General features: G+C 42.8%; 3 protein-coding genes across 6 annotated transcripts; 1 reads left to right on the plus strand and 2 right to left on the minus strand.

Annotated features, from left to right (window-relative positions):
* Positions 1-13: 13 nt before the first annotated feature.
* On the minus strand, positions 14-8,870 carry LOC108143529 (phospholipid-transporting ATPase ABCA1). Its single transcript, XM_017268021.2, has 10 exons — positions 8,635-8,870; positions 8,070-8,580; positions 6,896-8,014; positions 6,275-6,833; positions 4,299-5,255; positions 4,080-4,241; positions 3,895-4,009; positions 3,653-3,838; positions 2,192-3,076; positions 14-479 (listed from the first exon to the last, which is right to left on the minus strand). The coding sequence occupies exons 1-10, from the start codon at positions 8,853-8,855 to the stop codon at positions 299-301; spliced, it is 4,896 nt and encodes a 1,631-aa protein (XP_017123510.1). The 5' UTR covers positions 8,856-8,870; the 3' UTR covers positions 14-298.
* A 47-nt stretch (positions 8,871-8,917) lies between these two features.
* LOC108143530 (40S ribosomal protein S18) lies at positions 8,918-9,868 on the minus strand. 2 transcript variants are annotated; one of them, XM_017268022.2, is made up of 3 exons: positions 9,689-9,868; positions 9,355-9,540; positions 8,918-9,291 (listed from the first exon to the last, which is right to left on the minus strand). In XM_017268022.2, the coding sequence occupies exons 1-3, from the start codon at positions 9,851-9,853 to the stop codon at positions 9,022-9,024; spliced, it is 621 nt and encodes a 206-aa protein (XP_017123511.1). In that variant the 5' UTR covers positions 9,854-9,868; the 3' UTR covers positions 8,918-9,021. The 2 variants fall into 2 exon arrangements, with proteins under 2 accessions (XP_017123511.1, XP_017123512.1); XM_017268023.2 differs by having other exon boundaries at positions 9,355-9,542; positions 9,693-9,718.
* Positions 9,869-11,022: 1,154 nt separating this feature from the next.
* Positions 11,023-22,296, plus strand: LOC108143512 (probable ascorbate-specific transmembrane electron transporter 1). Of its 3 annotated transcripts, none has more exons than XM_017267984.2 (6): positions 11,023-11,351; positions 13,123-13,278; positions 20,262-20,485; positions 20,548-20,770; positions 20,824-20,988; positions 21,491-22,296. In XM_017267984.2, the coding sequence occupies exons 2-6, from the start codon at positions 13,160-13,162 to the stop codon at positions 21,630-21,632; spliced, it is 873 nt and encodes a 290-aa protein (XP_017123473.1). In that variant the 5' UTR covers positions 11,023-11,351; positions 13,123-13,159; the 3' UTR covers positions 21,633-22,296. The 3 variants fall into 3 exon arrangements, with proteins under 3 accessions (XP_017123473.1, XP_017123474.1, XP_041563263.1); XM_017267985.1 differs by lacking the exons at positions 11,023-11,351; positions 13,123-13,278 and adding exons at positions 15,302-15,393; positions 15,861-16,131; XM_041707329.1 differs by lacking the exons at positions 11,023-11,351; positions 13,123-13,278 and adding an exon at positions 19,714-20,189.
* Positions 22,297-22,406: the final 110 nt, after the last annotated feature.

Genomic DNA, 22,406 nt, shown 5'->3' on the forward strand with positions numbered 1-22,406 from the left:
ATCACTTTATTTATAAAAATTAATTCGTACGCCAAATTATAAAATATATACATAAAATTTCAATAATTGCTTCCTTTAGATAGTATAAATATACCCAAAAGGCCACCTCATTAATCGGCGAAATAGCTTGATTTGTTTACTTTCTGATTAAATATGCGATTTGTTAGCATTTAGTGGCAGAAACCTTCACATATGCATAGCTATCCGAACAGCAGTCACTACCGATACGATAAGTCCACAGGTTTACATGTTCATATACTATATATAAAATAGTATGATTCATAAAGAAATTTGCTTTCTATTGATTGTGCTTTCTCACAAAATCCATGAAAACATCTTCAAAAGTCGTATGACTGACTGAGTAGTACAAAATTTGAATTTCAGTTTTTAAGTTCTCCATGTACAAAAAGATTGCAGACCATTTGATCATCTCGTTCGGAATACAAAAGGTAATCATTCCTCGGTAAGTGTACTTCTCGCTGGGGAAAAGGAAAGCAGATATAACACATAGAAATGTCACAAAAGTAGTGTGGTTTAATGCTTGAATGTCACTGAACTGATTAAAGGCAACAGTACGTATGAGTGATAAAAGTGATACTCTTTTATATCTATATAGTTTAATTTAATTAAAATACTTCATGACTTCGACTTTACTTTTATTTGTGGATCCATTTGTGGACTTCCTGCAACTATAGTATATGAGGATTGTTGTTTATCTGTTTACATAGCATTGCAAATAATAATAAAGTAAATGATGAAATATATATGCACATGGAGGGTATCTAGCAGTACTGACAGCCTATATCTAAATGTTATTTGCTTTCGCTCGTATGAGTGTAAAGCAAACATAGGGAGTGTCACAGAAATCACTTTGGTTAAAATTCGGTTGAAATGTAAATACGATGTATGTATGTATATTAGGGCGAATTTAGAATTTTTTATATGATACAAAAAAAACACCCTAATGTACATATGTACTAACAAATTTAAACCGAACAAATTTCTATGTCACCCTCGGAAATCCCTTTTAAGCATACAAATTTAATTTTTAATTAAAAAAAAAAGATTTTAAAGATATCTTTTGAAAAAAAAACAAGAAAGAAAGCAAACTTCGGCAAGCCGAAGTTTATATACCCTTGCAGCTATCGCAAGAATTAAATATTTTTGAAAACATTAAAATTATGATTTACTTGCGTATATGTTTAAAAACATTGAAGCTATGACGATTTGCAGCTTAATTATTTGATTGTTCTTTTATATATTTTTATTATTTGTATGGGAGCTATATGATATAGTCGTCCGATTTTGATGAAATTTAAACCATAATTCTGAAATATTTAACCATTGCTGTATGTCGAAGAACTAAAAAAAATTAAAAAACAGCAAAGTTATAATTTTTTTTCAATTATTTTTCCGATTGTTCCTATGGGAGCTATATGCTATAGTCGTCCGATTTTGATGAAATTTTAACCATAATTCTGAAATATTTAACCATTGCAGTATGTCGAAGAACTAAACAAAAAATTAAAAAACAGCAAAGTTACAATTTTTTTCAATTATTTTTCCGATTGTTCCTATGGGAGCTATATGCTATAGTCGTCCGATTTTGATGAAATTTTAACCATAATTCTGAAATATTTAACCATTGCTTTATGTCGAAGAACAAAACAAAAAATTAAAAAACAGCAAAGTTATAATTTTTTTCAATTATTTTTCCGATTGTTCCTATGGGAGCTATATGCTATAGTCGTCCGATCCGGCTCGTTCCGACTTATATACTACCTGCAATAGAAAGACAACTTTTGGGAAAGTTTCATGCAGATAGCTTTAAAACTGAGAGACTAGTTTGCATATAAACGGACGGACAGACGGACAGACTGACAGACTGACAGACGGACAGACGGACAGACGGACATGGCTAGATCGACTCTACTAGTGATGCTGATCAAGAATATATATACTTTATAGGGTCGGAAACGTCTCCTTCACTGCGTTGCAAACTTCTGACTGAAATTATAATACCCTCTGCAAGGGTATAAATATGATAGTAAAATATAGATTTTCTTTAACTTAAAGATTTATGTAATTTTATTTTGAAAGAAACATTTAGGACGATGCTTCTGTCTTAGAGTGAATTTAAAGTTGCCTGACTACGCACTTATGTAAATATTTTATTGAGATGTGTACATACCTTACGCTGCTATAGGGATGGTCTCTCTTGAAGATTTCCTCCAATCTTTGTAGCAGGAGGTCATAGTCCCCCCGGATGTCCGATTCGGAGATTGCTTGCTCTTCCAACTTCCTGACTCCCTCCACTTGGGGCTTACGATGCCTCTCCAAGTGCATCAGCGACATCCTTAGGGAACCCATCGTGCTTCCGCTTTCCCTATAAATTAATTCCGTCGAGTTGATTCGCTCCCGTTCCTCCCTCGCACGCTCCATTTCCGAGGTGGTGCCCACTTTCACCTTCACGAAGATGCCCTTGCTGAAACGGTTCTTGAGGTGCGCCAAGGAGCCGTAGCAGAGCAGCGAGCCGCGATCCATGATGCCCACGTTGGTGCACAGGAACTCGCACTCCTCCATGCTGTGCGTGGTGAGCAGGATGGCCCGACCGCCCTGCCGGATGCTCTCGAGGATCTTCCAGATGTCGTACTTGGCGTGCATGTCCACGCCGGCTGTGGGTTCATCGAGGCATATCAGGGTCGGTGCCAATATGGCCATGGCGATCATCAGCTTCCGCTTGGTGCCGTTGCTGTAGGTGCTGACACGCTTGTCCAGGTGGAGCACCAGTCCGAAGCAATCGGCCAATGTCCTCACCAATTCCCGCACGTGACTCCGCCGGATGCCGTTGACCAGGCACCAGTAGCGCAACGTCTCCCGGCCAGTCATGTAGAACGACAGCATCTCTTCCCGCGGAGAGAAGCCCACGTGCCGCAGCCCTTCCTTGGGATGACTCCTCAAGCTGTAGCCCTTGATGTGAATGTTGCCGACCGTGATCGATCTCATGCCCACTATCATGAAGAAGGTGCTGGACTTTCCTGCACCATTCCGTCCCAGCAAGCCGAGGCACTCGAACCTGGTACAAGAAAGTGTTATGGGTAGCTTAAAAATGCCTCCATTTTTTACAAGTATACTAACATATGGTAAAAATAACGTAGTAAATTCAAGTATTTCTCACTCTTTTCAAATGTTGCTATTTTAAGTTATTTTAAATTATTATTATTGAATTAATCATTTTTAAAAATATTTTACTGACTATTTTCGCAATAGTTTTCAAAAATTTTGAAAAACTATTTTTAACTTAAACTATGAAGTTAAAATTTTGAATCTTGTAATTCTCACTTTAATTTATATTTTATAGTCTTAATTCATACAATTCCTAAGGGTTGTCTTTAATATTATAAATTGTTTTTATTTTTAAGTTATTTTGTTGTCAGTGTTTGTATAAGTACAAACATTAAATTCAAACATTTAAACTACAGGATGTCGAAGAAAGATAAAAAGGTGCCCAAACACGCAGATATAGACTTAAACTGAATTGAGCATTTTAAAATAATTTTTAAAAGGATCTAATTCATTTTTTGATTAATATGCTTAAGTAATGGCTAACAATACATGTCCCACCATGTTCCCAATTATGTGTTTTACTCACGGATTGAGGTCCAGCGTCAGGGATTGCACTGCCAACAAACTACCGTAGCGCTTCGATACGTTCTTCAAGATGAGTGGGAAATGCTCATAGTTTTTGGTGGTCAGAAGGGACAATCTCTGCCGGATTCTGTTTACACCTATATCCTCATCTTTCTGGTCTGGCTCTATTTTTTCGTTCTTGATGGTTCTGCAAAACACTTGCAAATTAATGGGCATACAAGAGGCGTTTGTTTAGTTTCCTACTTGAAGGCGTAGCCAATGCGTCGAGGAACCCATGAGAGGAGGAGCAGAGTCAGGTACACAGCTCCGCTGACCATCAGATAATGGAGTTGCGTCCACCTGTAGGTATAGGAAAGCACTTTCGAATTCGGTAAGCCGATGCGGTCAGCAATAGAATTCCAATTAATATACCCCAAAGACAAGCTTACCCGTTTTAACACGCGGTTCGTAGACATTCAAGACCTTATCCATTTTGATGATGTCTTGCGTGCCACAGAACAACGCATAGTGTGGATGGATCAAGAGCACGGTCTCGAGGACTCCGTAGCGCAGATCAGCACTCTTGGGATGGATGAACAAAGCCAGAATGCCTGTAAGATGAATCTTATCATAATACATTTTTTGCTGCCTAAAATTAGTGGCCTTACCTATCATATTAATATACAATATGATGATGAACATCTTGCCCAGGTCCTGGGACATCTGGCTGATCAGGTAGGTGAACGAAATGACGGCGAACCCGTAGGCGAGCAGCAGGATGGTCAAGGGTAGGGCCGAACCCGAGGTGAACGCGGCCACCACAATCGGCGACAGGATCATGGCGACGAAGAGGCAGTAGTCCCAGAAGAGATGCGACAGCCAGTAGGTGACCCGGCTCATGCCACTGCTGAACTGCTGGTGCTGCACGGCACTCTGGCGCTCGAGGACCGGCAGTACGGCGAAAATGGTGGTGGCCAGGACGAGGTACATGAACACCAGCAGCGAGAACTCCACGAAGCTGTTCCGGCTGAGGCCGGCCAGTGACTGGCCGATCGTGTCCGCGCACGGCTTGTTCACAATCTCGATCTCCAGGTGGGCCATCTCCTGGCCCAGGGCTGCGTATACCATGCCCAGGGAAAGCGCCGATCCGTGCTCCAGTCTGTTGTTCGCCCAGGCAATGATCGGTTTGCCACCGCCTTCGACGGTGACGCCGGCCAACAATGTGAGCTGGGCATTAGCCTGATCCGCAGCCATCTGCTCCAGCAAATAGTCGGCCAAGGCAGCGCCGCCTGTGCCGCGAACGGTGGCTCCCCCGGCCAAGGCGTTCCGCCTGTACTGTTGGACGATGGGATCGTCGTCCGCCGACGATTCGATCACAAGCACCGCCGTGGGATAGACACGCAGGTCCGTGACTGAGTGCTCGGTCAACCGAAAGTCGATGATGAAGATGAACACCTCAAAGCAGATGACCAGCAAGCAGATGATGACCGGCATCGCCACGATCAGACAGTAGAGCCACCGGTGGCGCCACGCGAACAGTCGCCGCCTCTCCATGATGGCCCGCCACTGGTTGCAGCACTTCACCCGACCATCGTCCTCGCGCACATCGAAGCTGGGCAGAAGATCTGCAGATCGCGAGCAAAGTACATTTAGCAACTGACCAAGGCAATATACTCTTCATTATATTTTAAAATAGGTGCGCAGTAAAGTGTTTATTTAAAATTTTCAGGGCTCGAGGATATCATATTTGGAACTGATGTTTTGAGTTTTGGTTTTCAATAAGTTTTTATACCCTTGCAGAAGGTATATAGTATATGCTCCGATTTATATTCATATTTATCATCGAGTTTCAAAAATACGGTTTTTATTTAAAAATCATAAAGCTGCTTTAGTTTATGTATCAGCTAATTTCAAATATACGGCTTTAATTTAATAATTATAGAGCTGCTTTAGGAAAGATCCGAACTTGGGAACAATAATTGAGAAACTTTACGCTTACCTACGCTTTTAACTCACGCAGGAACAATTGGGAAAATAGATTAAAATAATAATGATAATCATAATTTCCTATTTCAGAATTACGGGTTTTGCTTTTATTGAAACCGGACAACGATTTCATATATTTGCCATAGGAACGATTGAAAAATTCCTCGGATAATCGACATAAATTTTTTGTTTTTAAACATACATATACCGAACTGATAAAAATATAGTCGCTTAAAAAATACTTAATTTTTGTAATAGCTGCAAGGGTATATAAACTTGAACTTGTTGACTATTTTTTTCTAATATGCATAGGTTATAGAGCGCTTATTTGTTTACTATTTTTTGAAAACCGACTTAATATAAACATTTATGGAAATCTAAATTTTGAAAGTGAAAACCGTAACAGCCGTCCTGATCAACCGTATTAGTGACCCAGTATTTTGGGGCTCTCCAAATCACAGTTAAGTGAGGTTATTTAGAAGTTTGCTGCTTAAGAGGGAGAGGCTTATTAAATGTTTAATACATATGCCCATATATACACCCAGCCTTTTCTAAGCTGGCTATACTTTACTCCAGAAACTAAACTATCTTAGCAAACTAAACTATCCTATCCTGGCTTAAAATATTAAAGGGTATTTAAGTTTTGGTTGGCACTTACTGAGTAGAGACGACATGGGCGACGGGCTGGCCAACGGGCTGAGGGACTCTTTCCGGTCCCGGTCCCGGGCCTCCCTCATCGCCTCTCCGATCCGCAGGAACACACTGCCCAGCGTGGGGGCGCACACGCTGAACTCCTGGATCCTCAGCTCGACCAGTGCCTGCTCCAGCTCCAGAAACAAGCGCGGAAATTGCGACACATGTCTGGTGGGCAGCTTGTAGGTCACATAAATGCCGTACTCGCTCTGCACTTTGATGTCCGTAAAGCGTTCCTGCAGGAAGTCCGTAACCGACGCCACCAAGCAGTCGTCCAGCTTGGTGCAGATCAGCAGATAAAACGAGTCCGTAGCGGCCTGGTGGGTGAGGAAGCGCGTGGTGCCGTAGCCGATCACCTGGCCATCGCAGAGGACCACTATCTGGTCGGCCACCACCTCGGCCTCGTGGATGTTGTGGGTGGACATGATGATGCAGCGACCCATTCGCTCCCGGCGCAGTAGGTCCCACATGTCGCGCCGCAGCAGCGGATCCAGACTCGTGCCGGGCTCGTCCAGGAGGATAATCTGCAATTCAAGAGAAGTTAGACCACACACACAGCCACGTGGCCAAGCATCGTAGACGGAACCTTCGAGTTGCCGCAGAGGGTGCAGCAGAGGAGGAGCATCCGCTTGAGGCCGCTGGGTAGGTGCTTCACCTTGGTGCTGGCAAAGTCCTCCATCTGGCCGATCTCCAGGTACTTGTCCGCCTCGGCAGAGGCCTCCTTCCGGCTCAGACCCTTCAGCCGGCAGTAGAACTTGAGGTGCCACCTGGCCTTGAGCTTATCCAAGAGCACGTTCTGCTGCGGACAAATGCACATCGACTGATGCGCCTTCCGCGGCTCGATGACCAGGTCGTAGCCGTTGATGGTCACCCCGCCGGAGCTGGGCTCCAGGAAGCCGGCCAGCAGCAAAAGAAGCGTCGTCTTTCCCGAATCGTTGTGACCCAGGAGCACTGTGATCTCGTCTTGGTAAAAATTCAGACTCACATTGCTGACCGCACTGCGTTCGTTGAAGACTTTTTCCAGGTTCCTGGCCCGCACAACGATGGGCTGCCCCTCGAGATCCCATTCTGGTGTGAATCGCCGCCGACCCTTCCGGGGGCACCAGTAGGAGGGCTGCAACGGAAAGTACCACCTTCTGGTCCGAACACTTTTCAGCTGTTCCACGTACACGAGTACAAGGAGGCGCCAAAGGCTGCCGAACAGCATGAACAACACAACGATGCCCAAGTTGATATTGTATTTGCACCTTGTAAAGACTCTACTCCAACTCATTCCCATGTGGAGGTTCTCATTCTCGATCAACTCTTGCAGTCCCAAGGCCAACGCACTGTTCAGGAAGAGGCAGGCGAACAGGGTCCGGAGCAAAGTGGTCCTGTAGCCCATCAGCATTAGGCGCCAGGGCAGGCTGCCGAGCAGGTGCACAATCAGGATGGCCACCTGGACACTGACGGTGTCCGAGAAAAAGGCCGAGATCATGTAGGCCGAGCACAAGACCTCCAGGTTGTAGACCAGAAAGAAGACTAGCACCACGGACGTGTCGCTCAGCGGATAGAAGCGCCACTTCAGCAGGAGGCCCATGAACAAGGTGGGAATGGCCAGGATGAGGAAGCCCACCAGGAACCAGGAGAGCCAGTATATCCATGCCCTCACGCCCAAAAGTTGCAACATGGCCCGCATATGCTGTCGCCGTTCCATAACAATCACCTGAAAAATACTAATCAGCCAAACAGCATAAAACTCATCCCAATCCTATGCATACGCGGGCTAGATAGGCAGCGGCTATGGTGTAGGGCATGAAGAGGATCCCGGCTAGGGCCACACTATTGCCCGAAAACGTTTCCTTCAAATGCTTGGGTCTGGGATAGTGCTGCACTATGACTTCCGGCAGGATGGCGCTCTCTTTTTTAGCCAAGATCAACGCCGCACTCAGCTTGGCCTGCACACTCAAGAATCCCTCGACATTATAGTAATCTGTTTCCAGATTTGTGTGCTTGAAAATGGCATTGTTCTTCCAAATCAACTTGGGATTGCTGCGCAGGTGAAGGGGGAAGCGCAGAGCCACCGATACTTTGTCGGGAAGAACGTTAATTTCTCTAAGCCCGTCATCAAACTCAATGCCCACATATCCAAAGGTACCCTTCTGTGAGAGAGCACGATCCATTTCTTCTGCGCTATAAAAGGCCTGGCTACCTTTGGCCGCCAGACCGTAGACCACATCCTCGATGACCCCGGCCAACACCAGGTTCCCAGGAGAGTAGTAAATGTACCTGCTTCATTGGGTGTGTCAGGGTGGCCTGGATCGTAGTGGCAGTCAGTATACATACGCCACTCCGGATGTCATATTGATGGGTGGGAGCTTTTGCTCCATCTGCTGCTCCCGGAACAGAACTGTGGCCGAATAGATGAGGAACACCATGATGGGACCCACAATGATGAGAACGGTGGTTACCGTATTGGCCAGCTGAAACCGAACCGTCTTGCAGACGACCAGCCACAGCAGGCATATGCTGCTCTGTTGCTTCGCCGGCGAAGGACCACTGGACATGTTTAAACTATTTTGATGGATATACAGCACGTCGACAATTTAGAAATATAACAAACTTCACGTTTACTCCGCACTAAAACGTTCCGGCTTCCGTGTTTTCTTTTATTTTGAGGTTGATGTAAAAATTAAAGTGTAGACTCGGAAATCCGGCAGGGAACGTAGCAGCTTACTTCTTCTTGGACACACCCACGGTGCGACCACGGCGACCGGTGGTCTTGGTGTGCTGGCCACGGACACGGAGGCCCCAGTAGTGGCGCAGACCGCGGTGCGAGCGGATCTTCTTCAGACGCTCCAAATCGTCACGCAGCTTGGAGTCCAAGTTGGAGGAGGTCAGCTGCCAGTACTTGCCGTCGATGATGTCCTTCTGCCTGTTGAGGAACCAGTTGGGCACCTTGTACTGCAGAGGGTTCGAAATGATGGTGACCACCTTGTCGACCTGGGATTAAGCGGGGATGTCAGATTAGTGAGTGTGCCGGGATAACTAGCTGCACTGGCTTACCTCCTCCTCGGTGCATTCACCGGCGCGCTTGGTAAGATCCACATCGGCCTTCTTCAGCACAATGTTGGAGTAGCGGCGACCCACTCCCTTGATGGCGGTCATGGCGATGCCCACCTTGCGCTTGCCGTCAATGTTCGTATTCATGATACGCAGGATGTGCTGGAACTTCTCTGGGATGACGAGCGACTGCAAGACAATACAAAACATTGGTTAATTGCATGCCAAGCCACGCTAATTTCGCATTTTCGCTACACAGGGCGTACAACAGTTCCATCATACATCGGAGCCTCTGTTGCTAGACGCCTCACTTTCCACTTATTTTTTGACCACTCACCATTTTGCCGTTTGTATTCTCGTATTTACTCCTCACTGCAATGAAATAAGAGATATTTTTGTTAAAAAATGGCAAAAATTCAACGCGGAGCACGCCACTCACCGGAAACGGGAAAAGAAAAGAGGGATAGAGGTGGGGCACAGGGTGTAGAAACATCGATGACATCGATGTTTTCAAAATATCGAACTTATTGATATTTAACAGAGATTATCGATACTTATCCGTCCATCTCTTTCGTTAGTCGGACGTTACCCTAACATTTCTCTGTTAGTCCTAGGTTCCGCTAACATTTCACTGAAAAACACAAGCCCACCACAAGCACGCAAATTCACCGCTAGGGGTGGAGAAACAACGATGTCAACATCGATGCCAACTGATTTTCAAAATATCGGTCCTATCCGTGTTTAACAGGGATCATCGAAGTTGTGCCGTCTCCAACGATAAGCTGTTAACTTCGCACTCCATTTCTTGCACACTTTCTGTTAAAATTCTTAACATCAGCTAAAATGCACTCTTTATTTAACACCACTCAAGTAAATATAAGTACTTACATCGCATTCAAAGTGTAAGCGGGGCATTACACAATGTGTAGGCAGAATATCGATAACAACAAGTTTGGTGCTGCCAGCTCGACCGAATTATATTAGGCGCTCATTTCAAAATGTCCATTACACTGCAAATTATACTTTTTTAACTTAAAATGCCGTGTAACGATTGAACTGAAGATTTTTATATTTAAAATCTTAAATAACGTTTATGTTGGAGTTCTTTTTTTAATATAACGATACAAGTAATAGTCGTTAAGTGCACTGCCGCAAAGATTTTTCACTCCTAGACAGTTATTATTAACAATGAATTGTGAATAAGTTCTAAAAGTGCTCATCATATCTAAAGGTTTATTTGGCTTAGCTAGCGATTGGATAAACATCCTGCGGCCTAAAGATTTGGAGCTAAGTTTTATTTACAAGTACTATTTCTCAGAAGAAGAACTTAGACTTCTTCATTATTGTGGATAAAAATGCAATGAAACAAAATAAAACACCATTTACGTGTTAACATACAACAAAAATACTTCAAAATAGATTATAATTGAAAATAACAACATAGTCGTTAGATTTTAAGCTTTTATTACATAAATGGAATAAATTGCATTTAAATTGTATTTTGAAAAATGTTTTTGTTGTCTCTTCAACATATTTTTGTTTGGTACAATTTTTAAGAATTGCAACACAGAGGCTATAAGCCCAAATTGAAATTTGGCACCAGTGTGCAGTGCCGTTCTCAGCCGAAGTGGTGCTCCATTGCGGCCCCAGCCAATTTGCCCAGTGCCGCACTGTTTAGTTCGCTCGCAGCATTCGTGGAGTTCAGACGCGTGTTAGTGCTTTGGAGTGCGGGTTTCGCGCCGGTTTGTTTGCGGAGTTTTAACCGCATCCATCAGCAGCAGCTCCTCTTTGATCCATACCATATCCACGGGAGGGATGCACTCGTGTTCGCGTTCGGGCAGATGAATTAATTGTGGAAAATTGTTAAATTCCAGCTCGTTGAAGCGACCACAAATCCAATTAAGCATATACACCATCTGCGGAGAGTTTGTGCATAATTGAGTAATTAAGTTTTCATAGAAAAGGGTTTTTTGACACCGCACACGCCAAAGTAACTTGGGGTAGGTTCAGCTATTTCAAAGACAGTTAAACGAGAGTGGCAAAAACAACAGCAGCAGCATTTCCGGTTCCGCTTTGCTAGCCGGTTTCTCATAAGAGTGCATCAAGCATAGAACTCAGCAATCCCAAATCGGATTATTATTAAGCCTCTGCCACAAAAAGGATGCCTATTGTGAAGCCTCTGGGGATTGTCCATCCCCCTGCCGAAGCCCCATTTTCCGCATTTCCCTTTATTGACAATCGCTCTGCACAAGTCGCTGCATATCCGGGCACCGAAATATTCGGGTGTCTTCTTTTGTGAGTGGCTTTTTGGCTGCTCGCTTTGTTGGTTTCCTCCATTTGGTGCAGATATGGGCAGCGTCAGCAGCTGTGGGGTTGCATAATGTCCAGCTTCCTCTCTAGAAAGTAGCCCAAAGCAATCGAGGCTTGGAAAGTAGGTCTCCACTCGAGGAAAAACAATATCTTAGCTCTTAAAAAAAATGCACATAAAAATATATTAAAACTAGGGTTGTGAAATCCTAATATTGTAATAGAGTTCAGAAGACAAATTCTTTATAACGTATATTGAAACGTCAACAGAAGCAATTAAAAAACACCCAACTATTAGTCGGATGTCAATTTGAGTATACTTATCTTCACTTTGAATCGTTTAGTAATCAATATTGTATTTTTTTTATTTTATTATTTTGTACAAACTAAGTAAAGAACATTCGAGTTTTTAACGAATATATTTAAATGATTAAATGATCATGATTTGCCTACCCAAGAGAGTTTGACATTTAAAACTCTTTATTTTACTGATGTAAAACCACTGACTGAGGGTAAAAGACTGCTGGTACCAATCTGAATAGAACTGAATGCACCCACAATCCAAAGCTGTGTCATTTGCTAATAATACCCCCAAGTTGTGACCTGTATAATCAACCTAATCCAGTCAAAGGAAAAGTCAATCCCCATGGTCCGTCCGTGGGAACTGGACATGTGGTGTGGGCTATGCAAACGAATCGCAGGAATTTCCGAATGGTGGGGCGGATTGGGGTTGACGGTTGGATTGGTTTGCTGGTTGACTGGGCAAAGGAAGTCGGCTTGGGCATCAGCAAATGCCAGGCATTGATGTGTCCATCAAGTGTCTCCGCATCGGGTTCAACGAACCCCCAAGAACTAGAATGTCCGATAATAATTGATTGAAAGGAAAATGGGGAAAAGGGTACCCACACACACACACGGTCTGAGTCAGAGTATCTGAAGTATCTGGAGTATCTTTAACTTGACACGGACATGAATCGGAAATTGGCGCTTTCTGCAGAACGCATTCGGACGTGTGATGAGCCAATTTCACACATGGCAGAGGCGGCAATAAAAAAATAAAAAAAAAAGAACAAAAGTCTGAAACCAAAACACAGAGCGAGCCAAGTGCAATGCCCTGGACTTCAGTTGACGCTGCACTTTTGCCACCTTGTGGAGTCGCCAAAAATAAATGCCAAAAGCCATTTCTGCTTCCCATTCTCCCATTTTCCCTCCACGAAAAGCGGCTTCCCCCCTCATTATGTTTGGTTTTTGTGGGGGCAGTGTTCCCCCCATTTCAAAGGCCCATATATATATATGTTATGTATGTGCAGACATATAGCGGCGCCGCCATTCATCACCAGATGAGACCTGCGGATGTGGAATCAGAATCGGAGTGGGAATCCTACTGCTGCTCTGTTGTTCTCTCTATTAAAATGCCACATTTAAATGCCGAGCCTCATAAATGTATCTCTCCTCGCAATGCAGTGAAAAGAGCAGCGGCATCAAAATTGATTGCTTTCACATGGACACGAATTCGGTGAGCCCGCTGCCGCCGATGGAGGAGGCCATGGACAGGGTCAGTGAGAAGTCGCCCCCGGGAACACCCAATGGCATCGAGATGCCCCCGCCGCCAGACGAAAAGTGAGTTTAGATTACCCAAAGCTCAGAATAGCACACAAATGAGTGGAAATTCTAATGCCTTAATTAATAATTAGTTTTATTTATACGTATATATTACTGTTTTTTAAAACATTATCATAGAATTAAGACATTTAACTTCAATTTGACACAGGATACCTTTGTATTTAATGACTTCCTACTCAGGTCCAATAAATGTATTAAACAAATTTCAGTCAGCAGTTTGTCAATCTCTCAGTTTTTGAGCTATCTATTTAATTTTGTTTTTAATCACAAATAAATTTATTAAGTTGACAATATACAACCGCTTTTCTGCAGCATCTCTTTCTTCGCTGGTCCAATCAATCCCCCATTCCCAGCTAATCAACACAATTTAGTCCAACAGCTTGCCCAACACATTTGTTTATCAATATTTAAGTAAATTGTGTCACTTATGCATGCCAAATTCGAGGCAGGCACACAGGCAGAAGAACGGACAGACCAATTTCCCCGGAGGCCAATTTGGAACTCTTGTCTTGTCTAGCCGACAATTGGCCCATCTCCGCTCCATCTCAGCTGCCAGTTGAAACATCTGACTAAAGACTTGCACATACGAGAGATATGGAAAACCAAAACAGACTAAGCCGCGCGCATCCGTGGTTAGCCTTTAATCGATTTTAATGGCACCACGCGGCGTATGTGTAATGTAAATGGAATAGAACCCGAGCACGTTAGGAATTACCCCAAAGACTAATTAACAATTCCAACGAACAACAACTGTCGACGCCTACACACCCTTTGAGAGGTGGTGAGGGGTATTATCCGCTGTTCGAGGTTATTTTTACGCGCCAATTTCCTAATTCACGTATCTGCGAAACTCGTAAATTTTATTTTAATGCGACCTCGTCGCAAATCACACAAAACCCCGGGCACATCCTTCCAGAAACCGATACACCCACAAATTCAACAGTTGATCGCGTGCACAAAACTCACATAGTAACTTGGCCGTAAACATTCCGCCCGCAATCCTGCTCCTTCGTCCTTTGGCCCTGTCCTTGTCCAATTTCTGGCACGAAGCTCAGTAAGCTCCCAGTAATTACGAGTATTTTTCCTTCTTGTCCGGACTCAACCTTTTCGCCGCCTCGTTTTCATTTCATTTTCATTTGGTTTTCATTTGATTTCAAGTAATTTTTGGGCGCGCTGTCCGCCCAAAGCCCACTGGCTTATGGGCTCCAAGGAGCTGGAATAATGACCCAAAGTCCCAGGGTGTGTTTGTTGTCTGTACAGGGGAGTGGGTATTGGGAATATGAATGTGGAAGTGGAAGTGGAAATATCCCGCGAGTAATTGCTGACCCAGTATTTCAATAGGAATTAGAGGAAGCCTCGCTTCCATAAATATTTGATTGATTCAAGCTGCTGCTGGCAGGTGTTTTGATTGATTCTCGTAGTTACTTATTTATTTATAGTCACAAAGTATTGTTGACAAACAGGTGGCTCATTAATTAGTTTCTAGGCGGAGAATATTTGTGTCCAAAATTGGTTTGCTTTAGTTTACTTTAATTCAAAAACCCTATTCTTATCACAATGTCAGACTGTTTGGTCCAACAGTTTCCAGTCAGCTGACGATCTTAATAATCTTTTATCTTAACTTTATTTACACTCTTAGTCTTATGAGCTTAAGTGTCAACCTTTTAGACCAAAATTGCATAATCCAAGGTTGAGGCGAGAAGACACTAAGTCATTAATCTTCCTAATCAAAAGACCTTATTCAAATAATTAACACATACTAATGTTCGTATCTCCCTCCTTTACTTACTGAAGTTCGGTTCAAGTCCTAGATAAATCGATCGTTTCAAGGTTCGACTCCCGGATAAAATTATATCCAACTGGTTCCAGCCTCAGCTAAAAAGCTAACGATCGGTTGTAGTCTCCGGTGAAAATCGATATAACGTGTATATGATCTAAAACCTAGCTAGTTTGGAGCTGAATCTTTTAGATAGACCCCAGCAAGCTTTGGCCAGAAAATTGAAATACATTTTCAGTTGTCTCTTGCTGATCGCCGCGATCTGTACGTTGTTGTAGTTCAACCATTAATAAGACCCTGTGAATTTAATTGAGGATTTTCGGGCATTTGTTTGTGTTAGTGTGCGACCGTTAACAAAAGGAGCAATATAAACAAAAACACAAAAAAGCAAGAAACACACTTTTATATTTAAAGTGCTTTGTTTATACTGAACTTGTGTGCCACTTCTCTTAAAATTTTGGATGCTTATTACACGCAACTAGCGGATCTGCGACTTTCTTTGACTCAGAAACCGAGAGTTGTTCGACATTGTTGGACAAGAATCGAAATTTGCATCTATAGAAAACCGCTTCGATTAAATTCGATGTGAACTTGCGGCCCCACATGAGCACATGAATAGATAACGAACCGAATCCGTCACTGTTTTGGGATCGCTTGTTGCCCCGTGTGATTGACAAATTAACGCATTCAGCTTGATTAGCATCTGTATCCAATCTGGAAAAGTTCTATTAGCGATTAGCGATTGGCGATCCCATAGCCAGACGTCGGTTTTCAATTGTCTCTCGATTGTGGCATTTTACAGCATCGGTATTGAACGACGGGCGAAGCCTAATTACGCGGAAAACACCGACCACGCTCTATAGATAAACGACCTTTAGTTGGGCCATCGTATATATAGCTATATAGCTATACAACCGATATCCGTGACGCACCGCCCAGCGATTCTACGTCTAGTGGGTGGCGGTGACAGAAAAAGCTGAAAAACCCCAACGAATTTCGGCCCAAATAGCAACACTTGGCTAAATGCGTGATCGCCACTTGGCCAAAATGCCGCGCGGAGGAACGACAACAGCGTAAGTTTCCGCCGTCATATATCATAAAACCACCCCCCCAAAGGCCAGACTTTAGACCCAAAATAAACAAATTGCGGGCTGTTCTTATGCATATTTATTTAATTTAAACAATTGCGGCTTGCGGAGAATGAGTACTTCGTAGGTTAGATGATCGTCTCAGGTTGGCGTACAGCGAATTCGATTGTATCTGCAAGATACAATTTCAAGCATATGTGTGTATATTTCGGTCGGATTATTGTTGGCGACCCGTACTCCCTAGAGATCGCTTCAATTGAACACGCCGCGACATCGACGTCGTCTCTAAACAATTGCCGCTCATTGTATAGTAACCCCACACCAGATCGGACCAGTATATATAAATACTATAGTATGCCGTACTCGTACTTCGTCATAATCAACCCGCAGGATCCGCAGAAACAGAAGTGTGTGTACTGTGTGTGTGTGCTCGAGTGTTCGAGTGATTTTCATCCATGCGTGCGACAGCAAATGTTTTAATTCGCCTCGATCCGCAGACTTTTAATTGTGCATTCCGCGTCAGCTCGTTACTTGTTACATCTGATGGTTGGTTTCTTTAATTGAATTGTGCCCTGGCTTCCTGCAAAAGTTTCTCTCCTACTTTTCCATTCCCTATTTTCATCATTCGACCAGCTAGCATTGCTCTACTTTTGAGAAGTACAGAAGTACGGTAACCAAGTTATTGCCATAATTACCCTGGTTTTGTGACGGCCTTCATTTAAGTTCTGCTTTCCCTACTATCTGATTAGTACTTTTTTTGTTGATCTACTCTCGGTTGGACATCTGGCTGTCAGGGTCATCATAATCTCCATCATATGACTGAGATAGGCTAGTCCCCAAATTTGCTCAGGTTCCATGAAGAGTTCTCTTATCTGCAGATAAGAAGTGATGGAGGTTTAGACATAATTCAACACAGAATATCTGGAAAATATATAATTTTTAACTTGATATTCGCCGCTTGTAAATAAAATTAGCATATCTATTCTTTATTTTTGTACTTAATTTTAAAAATATAGTTTGAATCACCATATGCCACCTAAATAAGTTTGAGCTAAAGAATAAGTTAAAGAATTTATATTTGCTGTAGCTATATTTTCTTTTGACTTACAAACTTACTTTTACTTACAAATATTCTGGATAAGAATTACATTATATTGGGTTTTTGTATTAAATCTGTTGCTTGTTTTATAATACTGTATCTTTATACTTTTAATTGTCTATTTATATTTAATTGAAATCCTTCAATCGTGATAGGTTTAGTAACTTATGTTTGCATAAATTATGCATTCAATTTGCGTTTGTTAAATGACTTAAGGAATTTGCAGATTACGCTAACGATGCGCTTTCTCTGATTATTTGCCTCGCAATTGCAGTGGGTGCCTCTGCAGAGTCAATAGCCTTTTATCCACGATGACCCATTAGCCATGAGTCGCTGCACCTAGGCCAACTCCCCGTCTCCGTCTCTGGCTCTAAAATGCTGGCTCAGACTGCGACTGAGACTGAGGCTGAGGTTCAGGTTCAGGTTCGATTGTACCAAAACCAAACAGGTGGCTGCCAGCAAACGAGTTTTCCATAAAACGAAAAGCTTTTAGCGAAAATTTCTCAGCGCAGCCGGCAAATGAAAAGTGAAAGAGATACAAATGTGCAGCAAAGCTATAGATACAGATACAGATACACCCATTGGCGTTGCCTTGTTTTCCAACTATCTGCAAGTGAAATGTGTGTTAAAGCAAACAGCCCCCTGCCACACCTCCCCGCCCTCTCGTATGTGTTGATTGCTAAATGCCTGCCCCAACCGCAGTACCAAACCGAATCCCAATCCCAAACCCAGACACAGCTGCATCCACAGATGCAACCACATCCACATCCACTGCCACATCCACATCTACATCCACTGCGGCGGAGGAGTGCAACTTGTGGCAGACAGCCGTTCATTGACACCGCCATCGGATGCACGGCAAAAAAAAATAAGATCAATGATCGTCTTGAATCTCTTTGAAAATGGAAATATTTGACTTTATCTACATAGTCTTTTCTTATCGTTAAAATTAAGCTGATGTTCATTACACACATTATCTCTTTATTTTTTATCATGGCTCTACCATTTACGCAGAAAAAAATGAATTATATCGTTAGTCTCGTTCAGATTAAAATAAATTTGACTTTATTTAAAACGACATATTGATTTAATAAATAGGTTAAGTAAAACTAATTATTGAAAAACTACTACTGATCAGCCAGCTTCAGATATGGATATGCCCTGAATAATTTTATGAATACAGGCATTTGATCTTTATGTGAAGTCAATTTCTTCGGTGTCTTGAATCTGATATAACCAAAGCAAAGTTCAGTGGAGACGAAAACTCGCTTAATAATATAAAACGCATAATCCATTGAATTGAAATTTGTGTCTTTATCTGATCTAAGTGCTTAGCATGTTCTAAGCATGAACTTTAAGCAGTCATATATTATGTTATAGAACAGTGCGTTTAGTCCAAGATTTTCAAGAGTACTACTTTTTTAATTGATGATACTTTTGCATTATAATGATGATGATTAATCATTGAGGTTTAAATATTGGTTAATTATTTCTAGTAATTAATAATTAGAACTGATTACTAAATATTGGATAATATGAAAAAACAGTTTCTAAACAATCGATTTCAAGCTAACATACATATTTAATATTGTTTTGGCTTAAAAAAAGTATTTTTACCCAATCAAATTTCGCATAAAATTAAATGTTTAGCTTATGATCCGATATCTAGTGTCTCTTATCAGTGATACAAGTAAAACCAAAAAGAACGTTATCAGGAGCAAAGACATAAGGAGTTGCAAGTTACATATAAATCTCGGATAAGATTGGATTTTTTCCGAGTGCCTCCGATCAGTGGTACTCCGCCGTATCCGATGCTCCCCGCCGTATTGTGTTGCATGTAAATTGGAGCAGCAGCACCCCATGGCATTATCTTCGCGGTGATGCAAGTGTCGCTGCCTCGTGAAAGCGAGAGTGGTGTCTGGTAATTCGATTCGACTCGATTCGCTTTTGCTTTCATTATCACAACATGCGACTCGCACTATTAATTTAAATAATAGCTTTGTTTACACTCGATACGTTGTTGCACCAATGGATTCCGATTTCGATTTCGTATGGAGCCAAGGAGCTGCACTTGGCTTGTTGGATGATTAAGCGGCTCGTTGGTGGCCAGCAATGCGCCCAATTACCCCGACTGCACACAGTTTCCACTCCAGTTTTCTGCTGGCTGTTTACTTTCGACAGATCAACAGATGGCTGCGGTTTGGTTAGCCCATTGTTTTTCTGTGGGACCTCTCCCAAAGCCCCAAAACTATGCACTATGCTGATGATGGATCTGTATCTCTAGTGTGGTGAGATCATTGCGCTCATCATCAGCAGCAGCCATCGAAATTGTATGTCATACGATCGCACGACAAGTGATGAAATTAATATGACAGACAGACCGCAATTGGTTTGGAAACAATACACTTTTGACACCCTCGCCCTTTCCCCAGCTGTCAAAATCATTCCGTAGGATAAACTTTACCCCAAAACACCCACACCCAAAGAGCCAAGGAAAATAAAAGTTGAGCTAGAAGTTGGTCACTACAAGTCATCTACTCCGTAGATAGGGAAAGATTGGAAATTAGCTTAGCAAATTAGACAATTGTGCTATTTCTTAAATTCACTGTGACAGTCCCTCGCTCAGTTGTCTATTGTCAATTAAGCAGATTAGCAGCACATTCAACCCGCAATTAGAGCAGCGTAATCCCTTGAGAATCTCTGCCAGAATCTCCATAATTCCAAGGCACCATCATAAATTGTATTTAATGAGAGGCAGCCCACACTCCCGATTCCCTTTGTGCCATATACATACATAAGTTCAAGTAACTTGTTCAGCTAGAGATGCTACAAGTATCAGATCTAGTCACTAGATCACTATGAAACCAATTGACGGACCCCTTATCGATGAACTGAACCGCCTGATCTTTCGTAGCCCCAGCTACATTAAAAGTCGCAGCAAAAAGTAATAGTAATTGATTGAGTTATGCGTTATTTGATATTGGATATTTGCTATCATGGACCCATCTCGTTACAGACGCTATGAGGAGGATCCGGACAATGCCTGGAACTGCTGCTCCTGGTGCGAGTACTTGCTGATCGTCATCCTGTCCACCATCCTGCTGGTGGGCGTCCTGGTGCTGACCCTCTTCTGGGTGATGTTCTACCGCGATGGCTTCGCCTGGTCGGAGAGTCCCAAGCAGCAGTTCAACCTGCATCCCATCCTGATGATTGCCGGTTTCGTGACGCTATCCGGATTTTGTAAGATCATTAAGCAATGCTTTCTGGGTATGCTAATCTGATTTGTAACACCCCTCCAATAGCCATCTTAATCTATCGACTGTGCCGATGCGTGAAGCACATCTATGTGAAGCTGATCCACATGTTCTTCCACGCCGTGGCCATTCCGTGCATCGCCCTCGGCTTCCTCTCCGTGTTCGACTCCCACGAGGCGTTGCAAAAGGTCAACTTCTATAGCCTCCACTCGTGGCTGGGTTTTGTGACAATGGGCATGTTCGTGCTCCAGTTTGTGATTGGCTTCTTCAGGTGGGTCTCCCAACTATGTCCCAATGCGGAATATTAAATCATGATCTCTATAGCTTTCTGGTGATGTTGTGCTGTGAGAACAAGACCTATAGCTGCCGCTCCGCCATGGTACCCATCCACGCCAGCTTGGGCCTGGCCAACTTCTGGCTGGCCATTGCCACATCCGTCACGGGTCTGATCGAGAAGGAGCGCGAAACCGTCAACGAGACGGGCGTAAGGTGAGAATTACTTAATTTTAATGGTATAGGCTAACCCATGAACAATGGCTGCCACTCGATCTTAAAATAATTGCTTGCTTTTAGATAATTATGAGTTGTAAACAAGTTCTTTCATTAACTTTATTGCATAAAGTCATTAAAATTATTTTTATTAATTTTTAATGTTATATTATATTTGAAACTACAAGGTAACAGTAATTTTTACGCCCACAGAAGAAAGGAAAGTAACAAGTCCATTAAATAGTAGGTTAAAAAAGCTTTAGTTATTTTATATAAATTTAGAGCTTTAGTTATAGAGCAAAAATAAAAAAAAATAAATAAAATATTAAAATAAAAGAAATCATTCAATATCGTGATTATAAAAACAGTCAAATATCTTTGTAAGGTGCTAAGTTTGGTTTTTTAAGCCACATAATTATTTTATAGCTTATACAATGATCTAAGCTTTGGTCTGTAAAACTTTGTCCTTACACATTTTAATGTCGTTCCTTTACCTTTTCAGCTCGGAGAACAAGCTCATCGAGCACTATATCACCAGTGCCATCGGCGTCACCCTGATCTTCATCGGCATCATTGTGACGTTTGCGGTGCGGCGGTCCAATGCGCCCGCCTCCGCGAAGGTTTACGTGACGGAGCGCATTTAGACGGACCGCCCGGCTCGTCGGAGCCTCCGTCGCCGGATTCGGTCCACGGCCAGGACGGGAAGCGAGTGGCAGCAGGTGTATCCGAGGATCGGGAGGGGCGTGTCAGGGACGGAGCCCGGGCACTTGGCCTTGGGGAGGCGAATCCACGTGGCCCTTTCGCCAGGCTTTGCGCACAGAGAGCACGCTTCTGCATCTCTAACCGAACCCTTTGTAACCTTTTATATGCCAAATTAAATCCTCTTCATACACTTAGACTACTCCGCATACGGCGCTTATCCAAAATCTTTACTCCCTTTTAACCCCTCCGTAGATGTGTAGGATTAGGAATCTCAGAAAAGAGCCGACCAAGCAAGCAAATCTAATCAAAATTAAAGTGTTCAGCCGAACTTACTGATGCATTCAGCATTCAGCACCCACAAGCATGATTAGCCAGTTTTTTGGTACTATACTACTATAGTAGAATTTTGATATAAGCCCATGTAACTAGTGTATGTAGCGTACCACGTAACGCATTAAACGTATGCACTCGGACTCAAAACTGTCGCATTTGATGTTTATTTTGTAATCGTGCAAGTATTTGTATTTCATAATGCGTAAGCTGTAAAACAATTTTACATACAAATAATAAACGATACTTTTGGCCTGTCTCAAGGGTCTCATAATACACGACGTGGGTTTTTTTTTATTTTAGTTTTCTGGTTAACACTACCCCTAGAATCAAAACTTCTCAGACTTATCCGGACATGAAACGGACAAAACATCCGAAGGCGGATA

Source organism: Drosophila elegans, unplaced genomic scaffold (genome assembly GCF_018152505.1).
Source record: "Drosophila elegans isolate 14027-0461.03 unplaced genomic scaffold, ASM1815250v1 contig_183, whole genome shotgun sequence".
Lineage (NCBI taxonomy): Eukaryota > Metazoa > Arthropoda > Insecta > Diptera > Drosophilidae > Drosophila > Drosophila elegans.

Bases quoted from the DNA above. Each gene is read 5' to 3' on its own strand.
- LOC108143529 (XM_017268021.2), bottom strand. From the start codon at position 8,855: ATGTCCAGTGGTCCTTCGCCGGCGAAGCAACAGAGCAGCATATGCCTG. The intron at 4,010-4,079 runs GTAAGCTTGTCT...CGAATTCGAAAG, and splicing joins CGAACCGCGTGTTAAAACGG to TGCTTTCCTATACCTACAGG. The intron at 3,077-3,652 runs GTGAGTAAAACA...TTCTTGTACCAG, and splicing joins CTGACGCTGGACCTCAATCC to GTTCGAGTGCCTCGGCTTGC.
- LOC108143530 (XM_017268022.2), bottom strand. From the start codon at position 9,853: ATGTCATCGATGTTTCTACACCCTGTGCCCCACCTCTATCCCTCTTTT. The intron at 9,541-9,688 runs GTGAGTGGTCAA...ATTGTCTTGCAG, and splicing joins AGAATACAAACGGCAAAATG to TCGCTCGTCATCCCAGAGAA. The intron at 9,292-9,354 runs GTAAGCCAGTGC...GCTTAATCCCAG, and splicing joins GTGAATGCACCGAGGAGGAG to GTCGACAAGGTGGTCACCAT.
- LOC108143512 (XM_017267984.2), top strand. From the start codon at position 13,160: ATGGACACGAATTCGGTGAGCCCGCTGCCGCCGATGGAGGAGGCCATG. The intron at 13,279-20,261 runs GTGAGTTTAGAT...ATCTCGTTACAG, and splicing joins CCCCCGCCGCCAGACGAAAA to ACGCTATGAGGAGGATCCGG. The intron at 20,989-21,490 runs GTGAGAATTACT...TTACCTTTTCAG, and splicing joins GTCAACGAGACGGGCGTAAG to CTCGGAGAACAAGCTCATCG.